General features: G+C 58.6%; 3 protein-coding genes across 4 annotated transcripts; 2 read left to right on the top strand and 1 right to left on the bottom strand.

The window, feature by feature from the left end:
• Window positions 1-1,195: 1,195 nt before the first annotated feature.
• GNG13 (G protein subunit gamma 13) lies at window positions 1,196-2,397 on the top strand (the record flags this gene model as incomplete). Its single annotated transcript, XM_084270983.1, has 2 exons — window positions 1,196-1,293; window positions 2,292-2,397. The coding sequence occupies 2 exons, from the start codon at window positions 1,196-1,198 to the stop codon at window positions 2,395-2,397; spliced, it is 204 nt and encodes a 67-aa protein (XP_084127109.1).
• A 447-nt stretch (window positions 2,398-2,844) lies between these two features.
• CHTF18 (chromosome transmission fidelity factor 18) lies at window positions 2,845-14,466 on the bottom strand (the record flags this gene model as incomplete). Its single annotated transcript, XM_084270929.1, has 23 exons — window positions 2,845-3,135; window positions 3,567-3,624; window positions 4,375-4,491; window positions 5,384-5,528; window positions 7,473-7,603; window positions 8,109-8,258; window positions 8,359-8,583; window positions 8,826-8,988; window positions 9,271-9,401; window positions 9,673-9,771; window positions 9,852-9,945; window positions 10,282-10,415; window positions 10,570-10,693; window positions 10,829-10,926; window positions 11,621-11,833; window positions 12,135-12,276; window positions 12,480-12,532; window positions 12,657-12,746; window positions 12,883-13,057; window positions 13,166-13,307; window positions 13,442-13,609; window positions 13,766-14,269; window positions 14,382-14,466. 23 exons carry the CDS (start codon window positions 14,464-14,466, stop codon window positions 2,999-3,001), a joined length of 3,378 nt encoding a protein of 1,125 aa, XP_084127055.1. The 3' UTR covers window positions 2,845-2,998.
• RPUSD1 (RNA pseudouridine synthase domain containing 1) lies at window positions 14,040-18,498 on the top strand. 2 transcript variants are annotated; one of them, XM_084271023.1, is made up of 6 exons: window positions 14,040-14,167; window positions 14,609-14,800; window positions 14,885-15,008; window positions 15,153-15,255; window positions 15,352-15,453; window positions 15,755-18,498. In XM_084271023.1, exons 2-6 carry the CDS (start codon window positions 14,619-14,621, stop codon window positions 16,156-16,158), a joined length of 915 nt encoding a protein of 304 aa, XP_084127149.1. In that variant the 5' UTR covers window positions 14,040-14,167; window positions 14,609-14,618; the 3' UTR covers window positions 16,159-18,498. The 2 variants fall into 2 exon arrangements, with proteins under 2 accessions (XP_084127149.1, XP_084127150.1); XM_084271024.1 differs by lacking the exon at window positions 14,040-14,167 and adding an exon at window positions 14,358-14,454.
• The last annotated feature ends 749 nt before the right edge of the window (window positions 18,499-19,247 follow it).

Raw genomic sequence — 19,247 nt, 5'->3', positions numbered from 1 at the left:
TAGGTGCAGGGCTGCTGCTGCTGGGATGGCTGGAACGGGGATGGGGATGCTGGTCCCCGTCCGCCTCCGGGAGAGCCGCCGGCGTGGACCGGGAGCCCCGGGGAGGCCGGACGCGGGTGCGGGGATGGGGCGGAGGTGGGGGGGATGCTGAGCTCCGGGTGCCCGGCCGTGTTTCCGGGGGATGCTCTGCGGAGAAGCCGGGCTGGGGGAGGTTGTGCAGCTGCCGTGCCGGTGCGTGGCTGGATTGCAGCCGTACGGGTGCGTGGCTGGATTTCGTGACCCGGCGTGCAGCACAACCCCAACCCCCCCCTCCCAGCCCTCGCTGCAGCCTGGGCTGGGGCTGTGTGGGCACCCCTGGGGTTCAGGGGCAAAGCAGAGCTGCTGGGTGCTGCCCTACGTCTCTGCGTGCTGGAGGGTCTGGGGTCATGGCAGGCCACGGGATGGAGCAGTTCCTTTGTGCCACCGATGCGTGGGGTGGCACGAAGAGCCAGGTGCCTGCAGGAGGTTTCGTGTGACTGTGGTCACGGCTTGTGCCCCAGCAGCTGTCGTGCCTCAGTTTCCCCATCATGCATGTCCCCACTGGCAGCCAGCACTCAGAGCCACTGCTCATGGGGGTAGAGGGGTGTTGGGGGTGAAATTGCCACCCGGATCAGAGGTGACTGTCTATGTGTGCTGCTTCCAGGGCTGTGTACACAGCCACGCAGATCCCCAAATCCCTCCTGGCCCCACTTGGGGCTATGGCTGGGCAGGAAAAGGGGAGACATCCTCCTCCATCCCCTCTCCCAACCCCCCAAATAGCCTCTGATTGCTATTTCCCACTCTCCACCCCAAGCAGTACAACCATCCAAATCGCAGTCAAATCTGGCCAGGTCCTTGAGTTTTGCATGTGCCCATGGGCATGGTGTAGCTACAGGAGGGCAGCACCTGGCACCCACCCAGTGTGGGGCTGGAGTCACACTCCGGTGGGTAAATGCAGCCTCTGCCTTTTGAGACCAACCCTGAAAGCTCCCAGAGCCACAGGCTGCTCTGCCATGGGGCTGGAAACATCCCCTGGGGCATGGGGGTACACTGTCCCTGTCCTGGGGAGCTGCCTCTTTGGGGGGTGCAGAGCTATGGGAGGCCAGGACAGGATGTGGCCGTGGGACACAGCACCAATGTTTTCATCTGCAGCCCCACAGAGACCCCGGCTGCCACCATGGACGAGTGGGACCTCCCGCAGTGGAAGAAGGAGGTGGAAAGCCTGAAGTACCAGCTGGCCTACAAGCGGGAGATGTCCTCAAAGACAATACCCGAGTGAGTGGGTGCCCACACTCCCCTCCCATCCCATCCCATCCCAACCCATCCCATCCCATCTCATCCCTCTACACATTCCCAGATTGGCCCAGCAGCAGGACATGGGTTTGCACAGCCTGGAGCAGAGTCCGGCTCTTTTCCAACCTCACATCCACCTCTCACGTCCCCCCACAAATCACCAGAGGCTCCCAAAAGGGGTTTTTATTTCTCCTTTAAAATCCCCTTTCAAGCCCTCCAAGCCCCAGTAGCAGAACCCCACCAGCCTTCCCCTACCATGCTCATTTCCATACCACCCCCAGACCCCCCCACCCCGTGCCAGCTCCCTTCCAGCTGTGAGGCTCCGGTGGTGGCCAGGATGTGGCAGCAGCCATAGGACCCCCTGACCTCAGGTTGGCCCCCTGTGACCCCCCCCGTCAGCGCTCCGTGCTCAGCCAGGCGAGTGTGCAGATCTCCCCCATCCTGCAGAGCTCAACAGACATAAACCTGTAACACAAAGCCACAGAGAGCTACTTCCCCCTGCCTGGCTTGTACCTCACACCACACCAGTTAACCCAGCCTGTGGCCCCCTCGCTTGCTGGTGTCCTAAAAGGGGGGGCACAGAAACCCAGCAATTTTAGCAACACAACGCTGGGGACAGAAAGCACCTTGCACTGTAAAAGCAGCCACATGCACAGGGGCTCAAGGACCAGCATAGCTCATCCACACTGTCACCAGAGCAGGGTACACCCTGACATTGCTGCACCCCAGAGCAGGGTACACCCCCACATCCCTGCCTGAGCAGGAAGCACTGCAGCATCGCTCCCCCCAAAGCAGGATTTGGCCCAGGCACTGCAGATCCTCCCTGTTCCCCCCGTTTTGCTGCTGCAGACCCCACCACACATCCCCCACGCCACGTCCAGCGTCCTCACAGAGGGTGACACATTAGCCAAGATCCTTCTGTGCAACACAAACCCCACCAGGCAGGGTCTGTGCCCACCCCTCTGCTTCCCTGCCCACAGGTTTGTGAAGTGGATTGAGGACGGCATTCCTGAGGACCCCTTCCTCAACCCCGAGCTGATGAAGAACAACCCCTGGGTGGAGAAAGGCAAATGCACCGTCCTCTGAGGGCAGCCCCCTGCCCACACTGGCTCCTGCCACCCCTCACTCTGCCCCCACCCTGAATGTACACTTTTTTATTAGCTAGCTTCCTAATATGACTACCTGAACAAAAACCCTCCCCTCCTTGTGTCTTATTATATTTAGTAGTAAAAGTGGTGGGTTTTCTTAAATGGGGAGATGGAAAAAGCACAGGGCAGGGGTGGGGTTAGGATGGGAGGAAGGAACAGCACAAGTTTCTCTGGGATCTGGGGTGGGGGGGGCAGTTTCCAGTCACATTGCCATCACGGTGGCTGTTTCCAACTTGTGAAGGAACAAAAAACTTTTTAAAAAGCTTTTCAGCAATTTTAAATTACCCTTTTGTACATCCTAGGGTGTGATTGTGCAGGGGAACAGGCAGAATTTGACAACTCAGGGTTTGTAAATGAAATAAACAGAAACACTCCATGATTAGGATGTTTTATATACATTTTATTATTGTAACAAAACGAGTGGGTACTAAAAAATAAACCAAATCAGGATCATCTAAACATGCTGCACCACTGGGGTGCATGCCAGCTTATCCCATCAGTTCTGTCGATGCCAGTCCCTGGGATTCATCCCTGCCCTGCTAGAGCAGGTCCCTGATGTAGATATTCCTCCGGACAGCGTTGGACACCCCTTCATTAAACCGGAACCAGACGTCACTCTTCCCCACGGCCTTTCCCATCTGGCTCTCAATCGACTCCCCCTCGGAAACCTGAGGGGCTGGGGGGGAAAGAACAATGTCAAAAACTCACGGGAACTCCGTGAACTTGCGCCCAGGCTGCACGGGGACAGGGGGAACAGGGGCCAGGAGCAGGCACAGGGGGGTTGTGAAGCCACAGCTGATGTGCCCACACCCCGGCCCAGCAAACACACAGCACCCACACCCCGCTCCCCAGCTCAGTGTATTCGCTGCCAGAATCCATCCGCAACCCCCTGCCCACTGCACAGGGAGCAGCTCTCCCACCAGCCTCCCCTTCCCGCGCCAGGATGTCACCCAGGGCATGCAGCAGGGCTTAGGGACAGAGCCCTACTTTCGGGCGTTTGTGTGAGGTCCAGCAGGGAGCCCCTGGCAGCACCCACAGCTGCCCCATCCCTCTGCCACCACCCCAGGGCCGGGACCACCGCAGCCACCCCATCCCTCTGCCACGTACCCATGGCCACGGCCACTTGCCGCCGACGCAGCGGCCGCCCGAAGAAGTCGGTCTCAGGCTGTGAAAAGCAAAAGGCAGGTGAGTGCGGCTCTGTCGGCGCCTACCCACGTCTGGAGACAGTGAGAAGCAACCGGGATTCTCTCTGGCACCACGGTGACACCACGCAGCTCTGCTCAGTTCCGAGCAGATCTAGGGCAGCTCAGAGGAGCCCCTCGCTGAGGGTCTCACAGGGGGCTGTCACCCCACACTCAGGGCTGCGCCAGCCCCTGAACTGGAGCCAGATGCAAATCCTGCAGAAAGGGCCAGCGGCCTCAGCAAAATGCAAACAGTGTTCAAAATCAGGTGGGGAAGGCAAACTTTCCAGCTCATCGTGCTGAAGCAGGGTTTTATGGACAGCCAAGGTCTCAAAGCTGAGCCCGTGGAGAGGGGTGGTGGCAGGGGACCACCTCTTGCCTCTCCTGGCTGCTAGAGAGATGCGTGAGGTGGGATCAGCCTGGCCAACCTGCTGAGATCCCCACAGCACCTTGAGCTCTGTGCGAGCAGCAATCCCACAGACCTCTCAGCTTCCACGAAGCCAAAATCCAGCTGTGTGAGCCCAAGCATCCACATCTCCATCACTCTGCGGGGCACATCCATAACTGCCACCCAGATCTAGTTTGCCCCCATGCTATAAACCCAGCGATGCAGTTATGGGACAGGTGGTGTCAGAGTAGTCTATTAAAATGAAGAAATACCAATGGAGACAGCCAGTCTCTCCAGCCAAAGCCCACACCAATAGAATGTTAGGTAGAAATCGCAGCCCCCTCACCTTGTCCTCCACTGCTGCCCTCTGGATGATGTGCTCCAGGCGCTGCTGGTGGTTGAGGGGCACTGCCAGCTCCGTGTCCGCTTGCTCCCCGGCCTCATCGAGACCGTTCCTGGGCTCCTGCAAGGAGGAGAGCTCTGAGAGAGGGTTCCCTCGGGGCTGGCTGAGCCCAAGGTTTGGGCAGCCCCCCCGCCCAAGGTGATGCACAGCCTGAAGGCAGGACAGTGCCAGTTCCCCTGTCCCACACCCCTCTCTATTTGCTTCAGGGATCAATTACAATATCCAGACGACCCAGCAAGTACTCTTCTGTCTCGCACACGGCATCAGCCCCTTTCCCTGGGACTTCACTGCTGGCACCATGTAAACAAGGAGCCTTCAGAGATGTTTTTGCAGCATCTCTTTGCCCCACGCATCTGCTGAGAAAGTCCTTCTGCTTCATGAAGGGGCTCTCAGGGATCAATTATCCCTGCGGCACCGGGGCAGGGCAGGCACCAGCTACAGCCTGCCTACAGTTTCTAGCTTCTCCTGCCTCCTGCTCCACAGAGGGTGTCAGTGGCAGGCAGAGTGACTGCACCTCCCAGGGGCTTCGGGACCTCGGGGAGGATCAAAGTGAAGCAGCGAGGGAACATGCAGGCAGGAGAAGGCAGGTCAGCTCCCCCACGGACACGTATGAATCGCAGCCAGATGAATTAAAACTCCCCTTTTGCCACAACCCTTGTTACAGAGCTGGAGGCTTTATAGCTTTAAATCACAGCCAGCATTTCTTTCCACAATTCCTGCAAACAGATGAGCCCTTCAGGCATGTCACCCCAGCACGGATGTGCTATCCTGAAGGCAGATGTGCGGGCAGACGGCCGTGACTGGGGGAGTTTAATCCTGGATTTCTACTTGCAGAGCGAAAGCCACTGGCTGCTTTGGAAAGACCATGTCCCCACACCAGCCCGAAGGACTTTATCCCCATCCACAGACCCACCACCCCCCAAAACCACAGGACACCGCCAGTCCTCCCTACCTTGCCCAAGTTTCGTGCCTGCAGTAAAGCCTCCGTCCTCCTCATCTTCTCCATCTCGATCTCCCTGGCTATGAGCTGCTTGGCCTGGTAGGTCAGCTGCTTGCGAGCTGGCAGGTCTGGGAACCGGCAGACATCCTCCACGTTCCTGCATTGTGGAAGTGAGGGAAGCAGAGAAAATAAATCAATACTGGAAACAAGAAAGCATCACGCAAACTGCAGCCTGACACTGGCACAGGGAGACTGACCAGACTCCCAGCCCCATCCCCCTCAGCTTCTTAGTGTGTTTCTGGCCATGGTGCCTCAAGTTTCCCCATCACTGCCCTCTCCAAGTCTGCATGTGTGGCAGCAGCACGGGGAGAAGCCCAGCGAGCGGTGCTGGCCGTGCAGAGCCAGGCTGCTGCAGGGCATCTCAGCTGAATGGGAACTCGGGAGGGATTACGTGCTTTTTAATCTTGGCTTTAATGCAGGAAGATGAAATCGCAGGTGGGACTGTGCTGAACAGATTGCCCTGAAAAAAAACAGCCACATCACAGCTTGGGCACAAGCAGCATCACGACCCTTTGCATGAACCCTGATGTGCCCGCAGGGAGCCGTTTAATTAAGATACGGCCATGAATTTTGGCTAATCAGAGCAGTTTTATTCTTAGCAGGGACAGTGTGCCAGATCTGGAGCTAGGCCCGTGTCAGTACAGCAAAGGCCCAGGCGCAGGCCCGGCACCGAGGAGCCAGCTGGGCCGGTTCCCCTGCCAGCTCTCCATACTTCACCCTTAGCTCATTTTCCATATTATTCTCCTTAAAATAAGGGAACAGACTAACTGTCAACTCTGTGATTTGGAGTTTTTAAGAGAAAACACGGGTTTTGCTGTTGACAGCTCCCTTTGCTGGGATGTGACTGGCAGGTACCACCGGGACAGGACGGGACACCCATGCGGTGCCCATCATCACTGCACATGGCCCAGAAACGGGCTCAGAATTCACAGAAAAAGGGAAGTGAAGCCAAGTGACACGCCTGCTTGTGCCATGTGGCTCCCAACGTCCCACAGTCTCCCCACAGCCATGCTGGGGTGACACAGCCTGGCAGCTCCCTACAGCCACTGCAGCTCCCACAGGCCTTTACATAGGGAAAAAAAAAAAATTAGTAAAATAAAGCACTTCACTGTAATTAGGTACAGCTGCTTGATTTAATAGAGGCTAATTTTTGTAATTAACTTTGCACCAGGAAGACATTAGCATTGCTCCTAGTGTGGTCGGGTCTGTATTACTTCACTGAAGCCTCGAGAGCATTTACAGCTCCATATATACTTAAAGCACACTGAGATTCAAGTCTGGCAGTGGCCAGCTATTAATATACAAATCAGCAATTAAAACCAAGAAAGCTCACCTGCTCCCTCATCCTGATGCAGCACCCACAAGCTCCCATGCAGCACAAGTGCTTGGGGAGTCTGTACACAGGCAAGAGGACACTGCTCACAGAATGCCACCAGTTTTTTAACAACAAAAGCATCTCCAGGCATAGCTCTGCTTCCCCAGGGCAGCAGGCACCAGCCACAGCCACAGCCTCAGTACAAGCCAGCCATGCCATGCCGTGCCTTGATGTCCCCCTTTTCCTTCCTCTTCCTCCTGCTTTGTCTTGATGAGGCACAAAACTGCCTTGGACAATGTGCTCCCAACCATGCAAGAGCACTCCTGCAGTGACCTCCTGCATGCAACGTGCCCAGGCACTCCTGCTGCCCCCAGCCCCGGGCAGCTTCCATCCTGCCTTCGCTGTCTCTGCTAGCAGGGAAAAGGCAGCTGCTTCCTCTCCTCTTATCCCATCAAATCAAAACCAGCCTCACCTCAGGCTCCCAGGCTCCTCCTTTCAAAAACAATAAATACCAAGGCAAATAAGCAGATCATATCTCCAGAGCCACCCTTGGAGAAAGGGGTCTCCCTGCAGCCGTCCCAGCACCGACCCAGCTGCCACTGCCACAGAAACCTCTGGCCGCAAGAACCCAACTCAACGCCAGGACGCCTTTGGGCTCAAACTCCTTCCTGACCTCTCTGAGGTTATTTTGGAGCCCTACACCTTCTCCCCACCCTCAGGACTTACGGGTCAAGCTTGTAGACGTACTGTCCCTCGGGCAGGCGCTCCTGGTGGTAGGTGAGGTTGTAGGCCAGCATGGTGCTGATGAGGTCTGCCAGCTGCTGCTTCTCCTTCAGGCTGTAGAGCTGTGTGCTTACCTGGGGAGGAGAGCACCCTCTAGCTGCAGGGACTTCCAAACACAAAGATAACCTGAACCATGAGGTCTGTCCCACAACAAGAGGGGCTAGTTGATACCCGTGAGGTTTGGAGCAAGTTTAGTTTCCTCTAAAGGACACAGGTCGCAGAGAGGGACAAACCCCTCTGGTGACTCCAAGGGTAAATGCACGCAAGGCAGCCGTGTGTGCAGGTGAACCACAGAAGCTGGAAGGGGGCTGCAGCAGCCTTTCAAACCCTGCTTAGGGCAAGCCCACTCCTCAGGTGGAGGGTTCTGGAGGTGCAGGACACGGCTCTGCACACCCAGCAACTGGGCATCACAGTGCCAGCTTCCCTCTGGCCTCTGCATCAGCTGCAACATCAAGCCAACCCTGCGAGGTCTGGTCTAGGTGATGCAGCGCAGGGGACATGTCCCAGCCCTCACGGGGACTTGCTGAGGGGACATGTCACTCTGGCCACAGCAGTGAGAGGGGGCTGGTGGGCACTCACCGGTCGGAGCTTTGGGGCGATGATGTCCAGCAGCAGACAGAGCACCTCCAAGACAAGAGACTGCAGCCCCGCACGGCTGCGGGCGCTGGGTGTTATCCCCGACACCAAGGACACGACGAGGTTCTGCATGTGGTTCAGCTTGGCCAGGGCCTGAGTGGAGAGGGCAGGGATGGCTCAGCCACAGCTGCAACCACACACACGGGTGACAGAGCTGGAGCCACGCTGCCACCACGCCATCCTCGGTACTTGCCTCATGCTGGCTGCTGGGATAAGAGAGCCGGGGGATGCTGGTGGCCGCGAAGAGCAGGTGGAAAGCCACGGGCAGGAAAGGCAGGTATCGCATCAGCTGGAAGCTCTGCCCGTGCAGGACAGCCCTGCCCAGCAAGTCAGAGAAGCCCAGCCACTCCAGGGCCAAGCACACGGAGCTGAAACTGGAGTCCCGCAGCTTCATGTTCAGGAAATTTTCATACAGACCCTGGAAGCAGACTCAGGATTAGAGAGAGCTTGAGGCTGAGCAGATGGTACCATCAGAGCATCCCACCGAGCTCAGCTCCAACACATCCTAACACTCCACCCCAAAACTACTACAGACCCCAGTGCAAGGAGGAGTTTCCCAGGGCACCCACCCACCACACTCCAGATCAGGAGCTGCCCTTGGTCCGACCAGCAAGGTAGAGGAAGGGGCCCAGCTCTTCTTCCCCACCCCAGCTACTCCACCTGGGCCAGCTTCTCCTGCTCCCCTGAGGAGATGGCGAGGTGCAGGATGTGGTGGAAGCGCTGGGAGGATGCACTGAAGCCAGCTGTCCCCCCGAGGTAGGACAGGTCCTCATCGCCCACCAGGAGTTGGGTTGGCAAAGCAGGGTCCATTCCTATCCTGTGCCTGGGGAGCCCAAAGGGAAGAGCTCAGGGTATCTGAGCTAAACGGATCAGCAAGGAAGATCCGGACACTTGCAAACCAGGCTGAAGGCAGCATCAATGCCAATGATTGGGCACTAAGGAGAGTGGCCCAGGAGCATCTGGGCACACAGATCTGATGAAGCCAGGTCTGCTGCACGGCAGACCAGCTCTCCAAGACCTTTCAGATTTCTCCACCACAGGTCTTGGGACACCACAAATCAACACACCCCACACAGACAGCAGAACTAATAAGCCCCCCTTTTACCTTTGGGCCTTTGGGAGCTGGAAGATTTCTTGCCAGATGGAGAAGAGCCCCTTGTTTTGGTCCTTCAAACCGATCTTCATCGTCTGCACCATCTGCACGTTCAGCTCCTTCTGGCCTCGGCCATGCAGGAACTGCAACACAAACGATGGGCTGGTGGGGGACAGGAACTGCAGGGAAGGAAGGGATGCCCACCAGAGCTAGCTGGTGGGGAAAGCTGGAGGCAGAGGCACCTCACTCCTCCTCCATTGCAGGGAAATCAGGGCTAAAAATACACAGGGGATGGGGCAGTCATTTCAGACATCCACCTTGGACAGTTTTTTTCCTCCATCCCCATCTAACCCCAGGTAAATCAGCGACAAGGCAAGCCCACCTCCCCCAGAGACCTCCCAGCGACACCAGTACCTGCAGGGTGTTTATGCAGGAGCGGATGTCATTGTCCGTCTTCTCGCACAGCGCCAGCAGCGCGCCCGAGTCCGCCCGCATGCCTTGCCGCACAGCGATCTGCAGGAGAAGGGGGGTCAGCAGGGAGGGCCCGTCGGTGGGTTCGGGGGTGGTGAGAGGAACCCTCAGCCCCGCCGCACCTCGCAGAGCCGCTGGGCGAGCCGGGATGGTGCCGTCCGAGGGAAGTTGAGCAGGAAGGACTGCTGCCGTAGCGGCCGCAGGGCAGGGACGTACCTGGCAAAGGGAAGCACAGGGGTCTCTGAGCAGCCCTAGCAGAGGAAGGAATCCAGCTGTTAATTCTCTGCTCAGAGAGAGGTGTGTTATTTAGCAGCTGCCTACAGACCACTGCACACTTAGGTGTGCACAGACACAACTGTACGCTCACACCTAGCTACGAGTCACCCCTGCAGATACACAACCCAAGGGGGTTCCGGAAAGCTGAGTGTGTTGCACTTTTACTTTTCCTAAGGGACTTCTAAGCAGCAGGTGTGGTGGCAGGTAACTCAGCACAGCACTTGGGGCTGGGGTCTCAGCCCCCCATCCCTCCCCAGACATGCAGGCAATACTAACTGGTCGTTGCAGATGCAGATGATGGGCCTGAGCAGCAGCCCACCCTCACGCCGCCTTCTCCGGCCAGCTCCAGCCGCCGCCTCCCCCTCCCCATCCTTTCGGTTGATGATGTTCAGCAGCACATTGATAGATGCCTTGGAGGAAGAAAAAAAATAAATCAAGGACAGAAGGGATCAATTCTTGTTTAGAGGCCAAGAAGCCTCCTAAAACGGAGCAGAGGATGAGCTGCTAAGAGGGCAGTAATAAAGCAGTTAATGCAAAAGGTGACCAGATCCAGGCTGGGCTTACGGCAGGCGCGCCGTCTATCTCATCGATGATCAGGCAGTTGGGCTTCTCATCAGCACCCAGCACAGACTTCATCTGGGTGGCAGCTTCGATGCGAGTCTTGAAAACCTCGGGGCTGCGGTCGTCACTGCAAGAGGAGACAGTGCCAGGCTGCTGTGGCACAGCACTGCCTCGGGCATGGCACCGCCTCGGGCACGGCACCACCTCGGGCACGGCACCGCCTCGGGCACGGCACCGCCTCGGGCAGCCAGCACAGACTCACCTGGCATTCATCTCCACGGCGTTGTACCCTGCGTGCTTCGCAATGACATGGGCCAGTGTGGTCTTTCCTAATCCAGGTGGGCCACAGAGCAGGGCTACCTATGGCAAAGAGGTAAGATCAGCCCATCAGGGCTGCCACCTGAGGGGATGAGGCTCTCACAGCCTGCAAACTTGTCCTGGGAGCTGCTGCACTGGTTTGTGGACACAGGGAAAAGGGAAAGCCACTGGAGGAAGGATAACCTAGCAGGAACTCTCAGCGGTGACAGAGTTGTCCTGGCAGCATCCCTCGTGCACATATTTAAGTTTACAGGGCAGTAGGTAGAAAAAGCTGAACAAAAACCCTTCCAGAAATGCACTCCTGAGAAGCAATGCCATTAGGTTTGCTTTCCCCTTTTTTATGTCCTCAGTGGACAGGCTGAGGCTGGTGAGATGGCCTGGATACGTCACCCCTGCTCCCTTTAGCGTTTCAGCATCTTTTCTAGCTGCAGAAACTCTTGCACAAAGGCATCTCACATCTGCCCCTAACACATAAAGAGCAACCTCTGCTGAAAAAGAGCATGTCTTCTCTCACCTGGCCCATTTAAGTTCTCTGGAGGAACTCTGTTCCCCTCTCCTTGCCATCCCAGTACCCAACTCAAAACAGAAGAAATGAGAAAACCCCACATTCCCTCAGGAGAAACAGGGAATCCAATTTCTCCTCGGTCTGTACTAGAAGACCCCGCTCCTCACCATGGTGGCAGGATGAAGAGGACAGGAGAGCCAACCCACCACATTAGTGTCTTGTCCTGCTCACCTTGTATTTGGGTCTCTTGTGCTGGTCCAGCTCAGCCTCCAGAATCTCCTCTGTGAGCTGAACCTTGGTTTTCCACTTGCTCTGCTGCTCCTTGGGCTGGTTGAATGGAGGGTGAGTCTCAGCACTGGGCTTGGCCTTCTTCACAGCCTTCTCCTTCCCAAACACCACCGTGTCCCAGAGCTTGAGCCACTTCAGAAGGCAGCGGTTTGTGTACTGCAAGAAAGCAAGCAAACCCTGTTGAACCCCAGAAGGATCTGTCTTGGTCTTGTTTTGGTCATCTTTCACAGTTTCTTTTCTTAGAAGGTTTGCAGCCTACAGCTAAAAACCACCCACCCCAAGCTCCTCACAGCAGGGCTGCCCCCAGGCTAGACCAGCAGGAACAGAGGCCCCCAGCCAGCACTTCTGAAGGTCCCAGCAGCACCGTAAAACCAAGATCCCACAGCATTAAGGAAAACTATAGAAGCAGCAAACTCACCCAAACCCTAGTTAGGCCCCCACTTATCTGAGAACTCACATCATCGCTGAGCAGCTCCACGTAGCGCCGGGGAGTGAACTTGTCCACCCAAAGGCAATGAGGTGCTGACTCCTCCTCGTCAGCCGGCCCCACTTCCCTGGTGGGCTCTGGGCTCTCAGTGCTGGTCTCACTCTCAAGGCAACTGCAAGAAAGAATTAACGTGCCCCAAACCACTCAGCAACTCAGGATGGACTGGGAATCACCCCCAGACCTCCCAAGCTGGGGATGCTGAGGGCAGAGAGTCTTCTTGTAGATCTCCAAAGCTTGGACCTCACCAGAGCATCTCAGGATCCACATCAGACAGCACGGCAGGGACAGTAGTAGGACTTTGAGCCAACATCTCACCTGTTTATTATCTCTGTTAACTGCTGCGATGCCTCCAGAACGTACCTGCGACGCTTGAGCACAAAGAGGGGCAGTTGGTGGGTGCCAGAGTCCCACTAACTGATGTCTGGGAGGAGCAGGGAATTGGGAGACAGAGGTGGCAGGGAAAGATGGGAAGGTCGGTATAAGATGCGATACCTCTTCATCTACTTGTTGCTTCAGGTAGGAGAAAGGCACCCCCAACAAATGCAGTGGCCTGCGTGCGTTCCAGCCCAGGGAATCAGGGAGCTGTGAGGAGCAGAGGACACACACCAACGTTCGTTTCAATGCTCAGCACAGATGGTTTAAGTTCCATCAAAGATTCTCCTCCTGGACTGGGTGGAGGACACAGAGAAGCAAACCCAGCCTTCAGACCCCTCCGTACCTCCACCCCTGTCCTGGAGGAATCATCCCTGACGACCATGAAGACCCTGGTGCCGTCGGTAGATGTCACGTTGATGTAGTCCTCCAGGATGGGTGGCCGCTTGAGGACCCGCTTCTTCTCGGAGGGCGGCGTGGGCTGCAGCGGGGCCATGCCAATCATCTCTGGGTATTCCGAGCTGGAGAACACCAGGTTTCTTCAGCAGGGGCGAGGGAACCCACCATGGCAGGGTTCAAGGTCTCTTTCCCTCACCCCTGCTAAAAGGGGGGGGTTCAAGGCGGCCAACCTGACAACCCGGGGAGCAGATGGTGTCTCTGAGCCAGGCACGAGCGTGTCGGCATCCCAGGGGAGATCTGGAGCTAAGTCATCATCTGTGGCAAAGTCGAGCTTCTTAACAGCCTCCAGGCGCTGCCGCTTTGGTTTCGGGGCTGCAGGAGGCACCGGGGTGGGAGGAAGAGGAGGAGAAGCATCTCTGAGTGAAGGGTGGTACCGTCTCCAGCAGCACCCGGGCACCCCCTGGGGCCGCAAAGCCTCCGACAAAGCAGGCCGGAGCAGAACTTACTGAGAGCTGCGGGTGGCGGCGGGGACTCGGGCGGGGAGCAGCCCCGCTCTCTCTTCCCGGGCTTGGCATCCCCCGGGCCGCTGCCCCCGCTGGGGTCGGGCTCCTCCGGCGGCTGCCTCCTGCCCCGGAACTGGGAGACTCTGGGACCAGCGAGCGGAGACGGGTCATCTGCGAGGGGCATCGCACGGCGGGGCCGGTCAGCGCAGGGGACTCGCGGTGGGGCGGGCACACGCGGCTCCCCGTCCAGCCGCGCACAGCCCGCTCCTCCCTCCCTCCCTCCCTCCCTCCTTCCGGCACCGGGCACGGCGCCGCAGCAGCACCCACCTCCCAGCTCGGCCAGCACCTCCAGCTCGTCCGCGAACCTCTGGCAGAAATCATCCTCGGGCAGCTCCTCCGGCAGCTCCTCCGGCAGCTCCTCGGGCAGCTCCTCGGGACCCGCCATGGGCCGCGTCCCGCGCTTCCGGCCGCAGCGGAACCGCCGCTGATTGGACGCGGCGCGGCGGCCGGAAGCGGTGGTGGAACTGATTGGACGTGACGCGCGGCTGGACGCGGCGGCGGCGGCGCCCATTGGCCGCGATGCGCGGCAGCGGCCCGGCGCCGCCGGTGGATACAATGTAGCCGCTCCCCGCCCGGGGACGGCGCTGCGGGGTCGGTCGCCGGGGACCGACCGACGGGGGACGGACCCCCCGACGGGGACGGACCGACCGACCGACCGACCCGTCCCGGGTCCGTCCCGCCGTGCGTGCCTCCTGCGGGGCGCCGCGGCCGAGATCGGCAGCGGGCGGGGCGGCGGGACCTGGGAGAGGCCGAGGCCCCCCTGCCGTGGGGCTGGATCGGCCCGGGGGCCGCCACGCGGGACAGCGGCGGGACGGTGCGGTGGGACACCGGCAGGACCGTGGCTGCGGCGCTGCTGTGGCACCGGCACGGTGGCGGCACCTACGCGGCATCACACGCGTGAGGCTGGGGCCGGCGTGACGTCGGTGTCGCTCTGGGACCCGCGCGGGGTGACACCGGTACCGCCGCATCGTCCGTGTGCCTGTAGCCCGCGGGGTGCCCTGTCCCGGCGGGGTCCCTGCCTCTCCCCGGGGTGCCGTGCCCACCCCTGGGGCTGCCGCTGGCAGCTCTTCCCGCCCCCCTCACCTCGAATCTCCCTCACACTCCCCGCAGGGCGCTGGCCATGGAGCCGGGCACCATCGACAACCTGTCCATCCTCTACCAGAGCTCCGACTTCATCGTGGTCAACAAGCACTGGGACATCCGCATCGACAGCAAGATGTGGTACGAGACGCTGACCCTGCAGAGCCAGCTCAAGTACCGCTTCCCCGAGCTGGCCGACCCCGACACCTACTACGGCTTCAGGTGAGCGGCCAGGGACCAAACCGGGCTCTGCCTCCACACTGCTCTGCCCTCGGCACACTCCTCCGCCTCCCGTCTCCTCCACAGGTTCTGCCACCAGCTCGACTTCTCCACCAGCGGGGCCCTGTGCGTGGCACTCAACAAAGCGGCAGCGGGAAGCGCCTACAAGTGTTTTAAGGACCGTCTGGTGACCAAAGCCTATCTCGCCCTGGTAAGCCCACCCCTCCGAGTCCTGCTTTTGGGTGTATCTTCTGAGCTGGCCAAACTGCGGCTTGACCTCTGCTCCTCCTGGTTCTGGCACTGGGGAGGAGCGAGTGCTGTGCCTTGGTTTGCAACCCAGCTTTTGGGCCTGCAGGTCCGGGGCCACGTCAGCCAGAGCCGTGTGACGATCCGCTACGCCATAGGGAAGAACACCACCGAGGGCATGACCCACATGATGTGCATCGATGGGACAGAGGGTGAGCAGCTCCCACACCCTGCCTGTGCTTCCTGCAATGCCTGGGCCGTGCCACAGCGAAGCTGACACCCCCAACCCCTTCTGGATTTCATTGCAGGCTGTGAAAATCCCAAGCCTTGCCAGTCAGAGCTGATTGTGCTCGAGCACGGGTCCTACAGCGGAGACCCCGTAACCAAGGTTCTGCTGCAGCCGCTGACAGGTGGGAGCTGGGGGCTGGGGCAGCGCGGGCACAGGGTGCTTCTGAGGCTGGACATGCAGAGGTGCTGTAGCAGGACCCATGCTTGCAGCTCCGGGCCTTGTTTGCACCATGGTGGCATAGTTAATAGCAGAGCCTGAGAAAGGGCTGAGCAGAGCTGAGCAGGGCACTCAGCTTGCAGAGGACTCAGGTTCTGGGATCAGAGGGACAACTGCCAGTTAGCCCGTTGTCACCTTGCCAGCACTATGCCCTTGAGGGGGGATTTGGGGGTAACCTGTGTTCCTTGTTCCTCTGCTCCTGCCAGGGCGGACGCATCAGCTCCGGGTTCACTGCAGCGCCATTGGCCACCCCATCGTGGGGGACTTCACCTACAGCCACAAGAAGGACAGCAGTCCCTATAGAATGATGCTCCACGCCTACTACCTGCGCATCCCCACCGGCAAGGAGCTCATCGAGGTCTGTGCGCCCGACCCCTTCGTCACCACAATGGACAGTAACTGGGTGCCCCACCACGTCACTCACCGGCTGGATGAGATCATCCAAGAGCTGAAGGACAAGGTGATGCAGAAGGGAGAGGAGGAAGAGCGCCAGGAGGAAGCTGTACGTGGCGGCAGTGGAGAAGAGGAACAGCATGAAGCCAAGAACCTGGAGACAGAGGAGCAGCGAGCCCGGTGCGAGCAGTGGTTGGCCGAGTGGGCTCTGGAGTGAGCACAAACCACGTCTCTGCATTTCCAGCCCAATGCTCCATTCTTGTCCCTGGTGGGTCCCCGCGGAGCCCAGCGCTGACTCCACATCTGCACTTTCTGTATGCCGTGGCTTCCCTCACTTCTGGGGCTGGGATCAGACAGATTTTAGCAGGGATTAGGATGGGTTTATTTTTTAATGTACACATCATCCATCTGGCCACTGGATGCCCCTTTCCTAATTCCAAGGCTCAGCAGTAGAGCCAGTGTGTCACATACCAGCTTAGAGTGACCCCAAAGCTTCACGTCCCTGTCCTGGGGCTCCGGCACAGCCAGGCTGGTGCAGACACTGCCAGTGCCACGAGCACAAGGGACACTTCTGCAAACCCTCTGTGCTGGGATGATAAAACGCAGCCCAGCAAAGCAAGGGGGGGAACATGCTGGATGCAGCATCAATGTCTGTGTCCCCTGGTCCCATTCCTGTCACTCCAGGCTGCCATGCTCATGGGCACATGTGTTGCACAGGAGGTGGGAGATGAGGAGGCCAGAGTACAGCCTGGGGGCACTCCTAGTCCCAGGGTGGCCCAGGGTGTTTTGCCCACAGATCTGGGCTGTGCGACAGGGCTGGGAGAGGTCCCTGAGTGCTGCAGGGGATGCGCTGCCTGCCCATCCCTGCCTGTCCCTGCCCATCCCCTCGCATTTTCCTTCCTGCCTCAGCCCACGTCTGGTTTGGGTTTTTTTTTTTTTAATATGTTTGTTAAAGGTGAGTGAGTGGATAGGAATGGATTTTAAACTTTTTTCAGATTTCTAGGAGAAGAATCTAGTCTTTTAGCAGTTCTGCAGTACGGGTGGTCTCGGGAACGTGTGTTTTTAGTCCTCCTGTGGTCAGAACAGCTGACAGCCCAAAGCTTTTTTAATCGGTCTCGCTGTTCTTTTGATAGCAGCATTGCCTTTTCCTCAAACCCACTTCTAGCATGGCTGTGACCCTGCTGAGGCATGTCAGAAGCTACAAGCCCCTTTCTGCTCTACCCAAACAGTGAAGAGGGGGGGGATAAGCCTCATGTTTTTACCCCCTGCCCTGCATGGCTCCTCACCGGGAAGTTGCTGCGGGATGCCAAGAGGGTTCTCTCTGGAAGTACCCAGGCTGGTGTCATGCCACTTCACTCACACCTTCCCACCCCTCTTGTCCTCTGCTGCCCGTGGAGGATGCTTAGAAGATAAAGAGCACAGGGCAGCTGGTGTGGGCTGGCAGGGGACAGAGCTGGCTGGAGCCCCTCACATACTGACACCCATCCCCAGGTATTCAGCACCTCAGCATGTGCCCAGAGTCACCGGCACCCCACAAGCCTCACCCCATTAAAAAGGGTCTGATGGTGGCTTCACATCATTCGTGTTCCCACCCTGAGGGGCCATAAAGCGGTGGCACAGCCCTCTGCTCACACCCCACAGGGGTCACCGAAACCCCATGGGGTTACATCCCTGGCATAGGGGGGGTGCAAGCTCACCGTGCCGTGGTGTGTGGCTGGGGACGAGGCGATGTCACCTTGCTGTTGATGCTTGGCACAGAGTGCTGCTGGGTGGGGATGCGCTCGTGGCTCTGCAGGCACCAGCCCTGGGCACTGAGCAGGGACTGGGGGCTTGTAAGTTGGTGGCACAGGGCTTGGGGGGTTGGAGAAACAAGAGATCCATCTTCTTCTTCCCAGTTTCCATGCCCTCTCACAGATGCGCCCAGGGAGGGAAGAGACAGCCATGGGCAGGTCCTCAAGCTGTAAATTAATGCCATGAACCTGTTTGCCAAAGAACGAACATGGGTGACGTGTGCAGGAGGTACTGAAAAGTTATGGCTGAGGTTTGCCACTTCGGAGATGGGACACAGCCTGCCCTTCCCACGGGCCCCGGTGCAGGAGCAATCCCTGCTGCGTGGTGGGTGCCACGTCTGGGACGTGGCTGTCCTCAGCCATAGGGCTAGTGGTCACACATGGGGGTGGCACATGGGGGGACATCACAGGTGGGTGACGTACATGGGCATGCACAAAGGGATGGTGACGAGCTGTCAAAGCTGGGGGGCTGGCACCCAGTGCTCACCCCGCCATCCACATCGGGGAGCCCCTGCACCCTGCACCACCCTTTGTGTCCTGCACCTTCACCTGACGCTGCAGGAAGCAGAGATGAATATTTCTGTTCCTTGCCCTGCAAAGAGGTGTTTTCCAGTCCTGCTCCCTCCTCCCCACTGCCACGGGGCCGTCGCTGCGTCACGTGGGGATCCACTCGCACATTCATACTGGGGGGGATGGGTTGCAGTCGGTTGCGTGTTTTGTGACGTGCTGTACAGCTTGCAATAACCCTTACCTCTCTTTGCACTGCAATAAACCACTACCTGCACACCCCACAGTCACTCTCTGGTCTCTCCATCCAGTGTGCGGGGCGTTGCTGCAGCGTAGCCAGTGCCAGGGGCTTCCAGGAATGAGCCCAGACCGGCACGGCAGGACCAGCTCTGGGGTTCCAGCCCGGCCAATGTGTTGTGCAAGCACTGGTGCTCATCCTCACCCTGCTGAAATCCCTCTGGCCGAAACCACCAGCACTATCTGCCCGAAAGTCCTTCTGGATTTAGTAACTCGGACACGGATGACCAAGGATGCCCGAGGTGGCCAGGGCACATGCCACAGCCCCAGCCCTTCCCCTGCCCACTGCCCACCCCAGCCTGCACCAGCAGCTGGGATTGTCCCAAACCACAAAAGCTCATGTTGAACCACCGCAGCTCTCCCTGGCAGGGAAACGGGGGAGCAGTGTTTCGGGGGTGCGCAGGGAAAGCTGCTGCCACCTATCAATGGTCTGGTTGGAGCAGCAGGAAAAGCAAGTGAGGAACCAAAGGAATTACTTACAGGCTTCAGGTCATGAGAGTTTTAAGAGCATAAACCTGGCAAGGATGGAAAAACAGCTGGCTGGGAAGGGAGGAGATGCAGTTGGAGTTTCCGTCTGTCCAGCTGACAGCAGCAGTGCCCTGCGCTGACCCCTCGAGGCCCTGGGGGAAGGGGCTTCCGCAGCTGCTTCCCAGCACATTTGGGTTTGGGGTGGATGCTCCTGTGCCTGCTCCTCTGCAGCCCCTGGGGTTGT

The sequence above is a fragment of the Gallinula chloropus genome (assembly GCF_964237585.1).
Source record: "Gallinula chloropus genome assembly, chromosome: 15".
Taxonomy (NCBI): Eukaryota; Metazoa; Chordata; class Aves; order Gruiformes; family Rallidae; genus Gallinula; species Gallinula chloropus.
This window is presented reverse-complemented; position numbering and strand designations above follow the sequence as displayed.

Bases quoted from the DNA above. Each gene is read 5' to 3' on its own strand.
- RPUSD1 (XM_084271023.1), top strand. From the start codon at position 14,619: ATGGAGCCGGGCACCATCGACAACCTGTCCATCCTCTACCAGAGCTCC. The intron at 14,801-14,884 runs GTGAGCGGCCAG...TCTCCTCCACAG, and splicing joins GACACCTACTACGGCTTCAG to GTTCTGCCACCAGCTCGACT. The intron at 15,454-15,754 runs GTGGGAGCTGGG...TGCTCCTGCCAG, and splicing joins TCTGCTGCAGCCGCTGACAG to GGCGGACGCATCAGCTCCGG.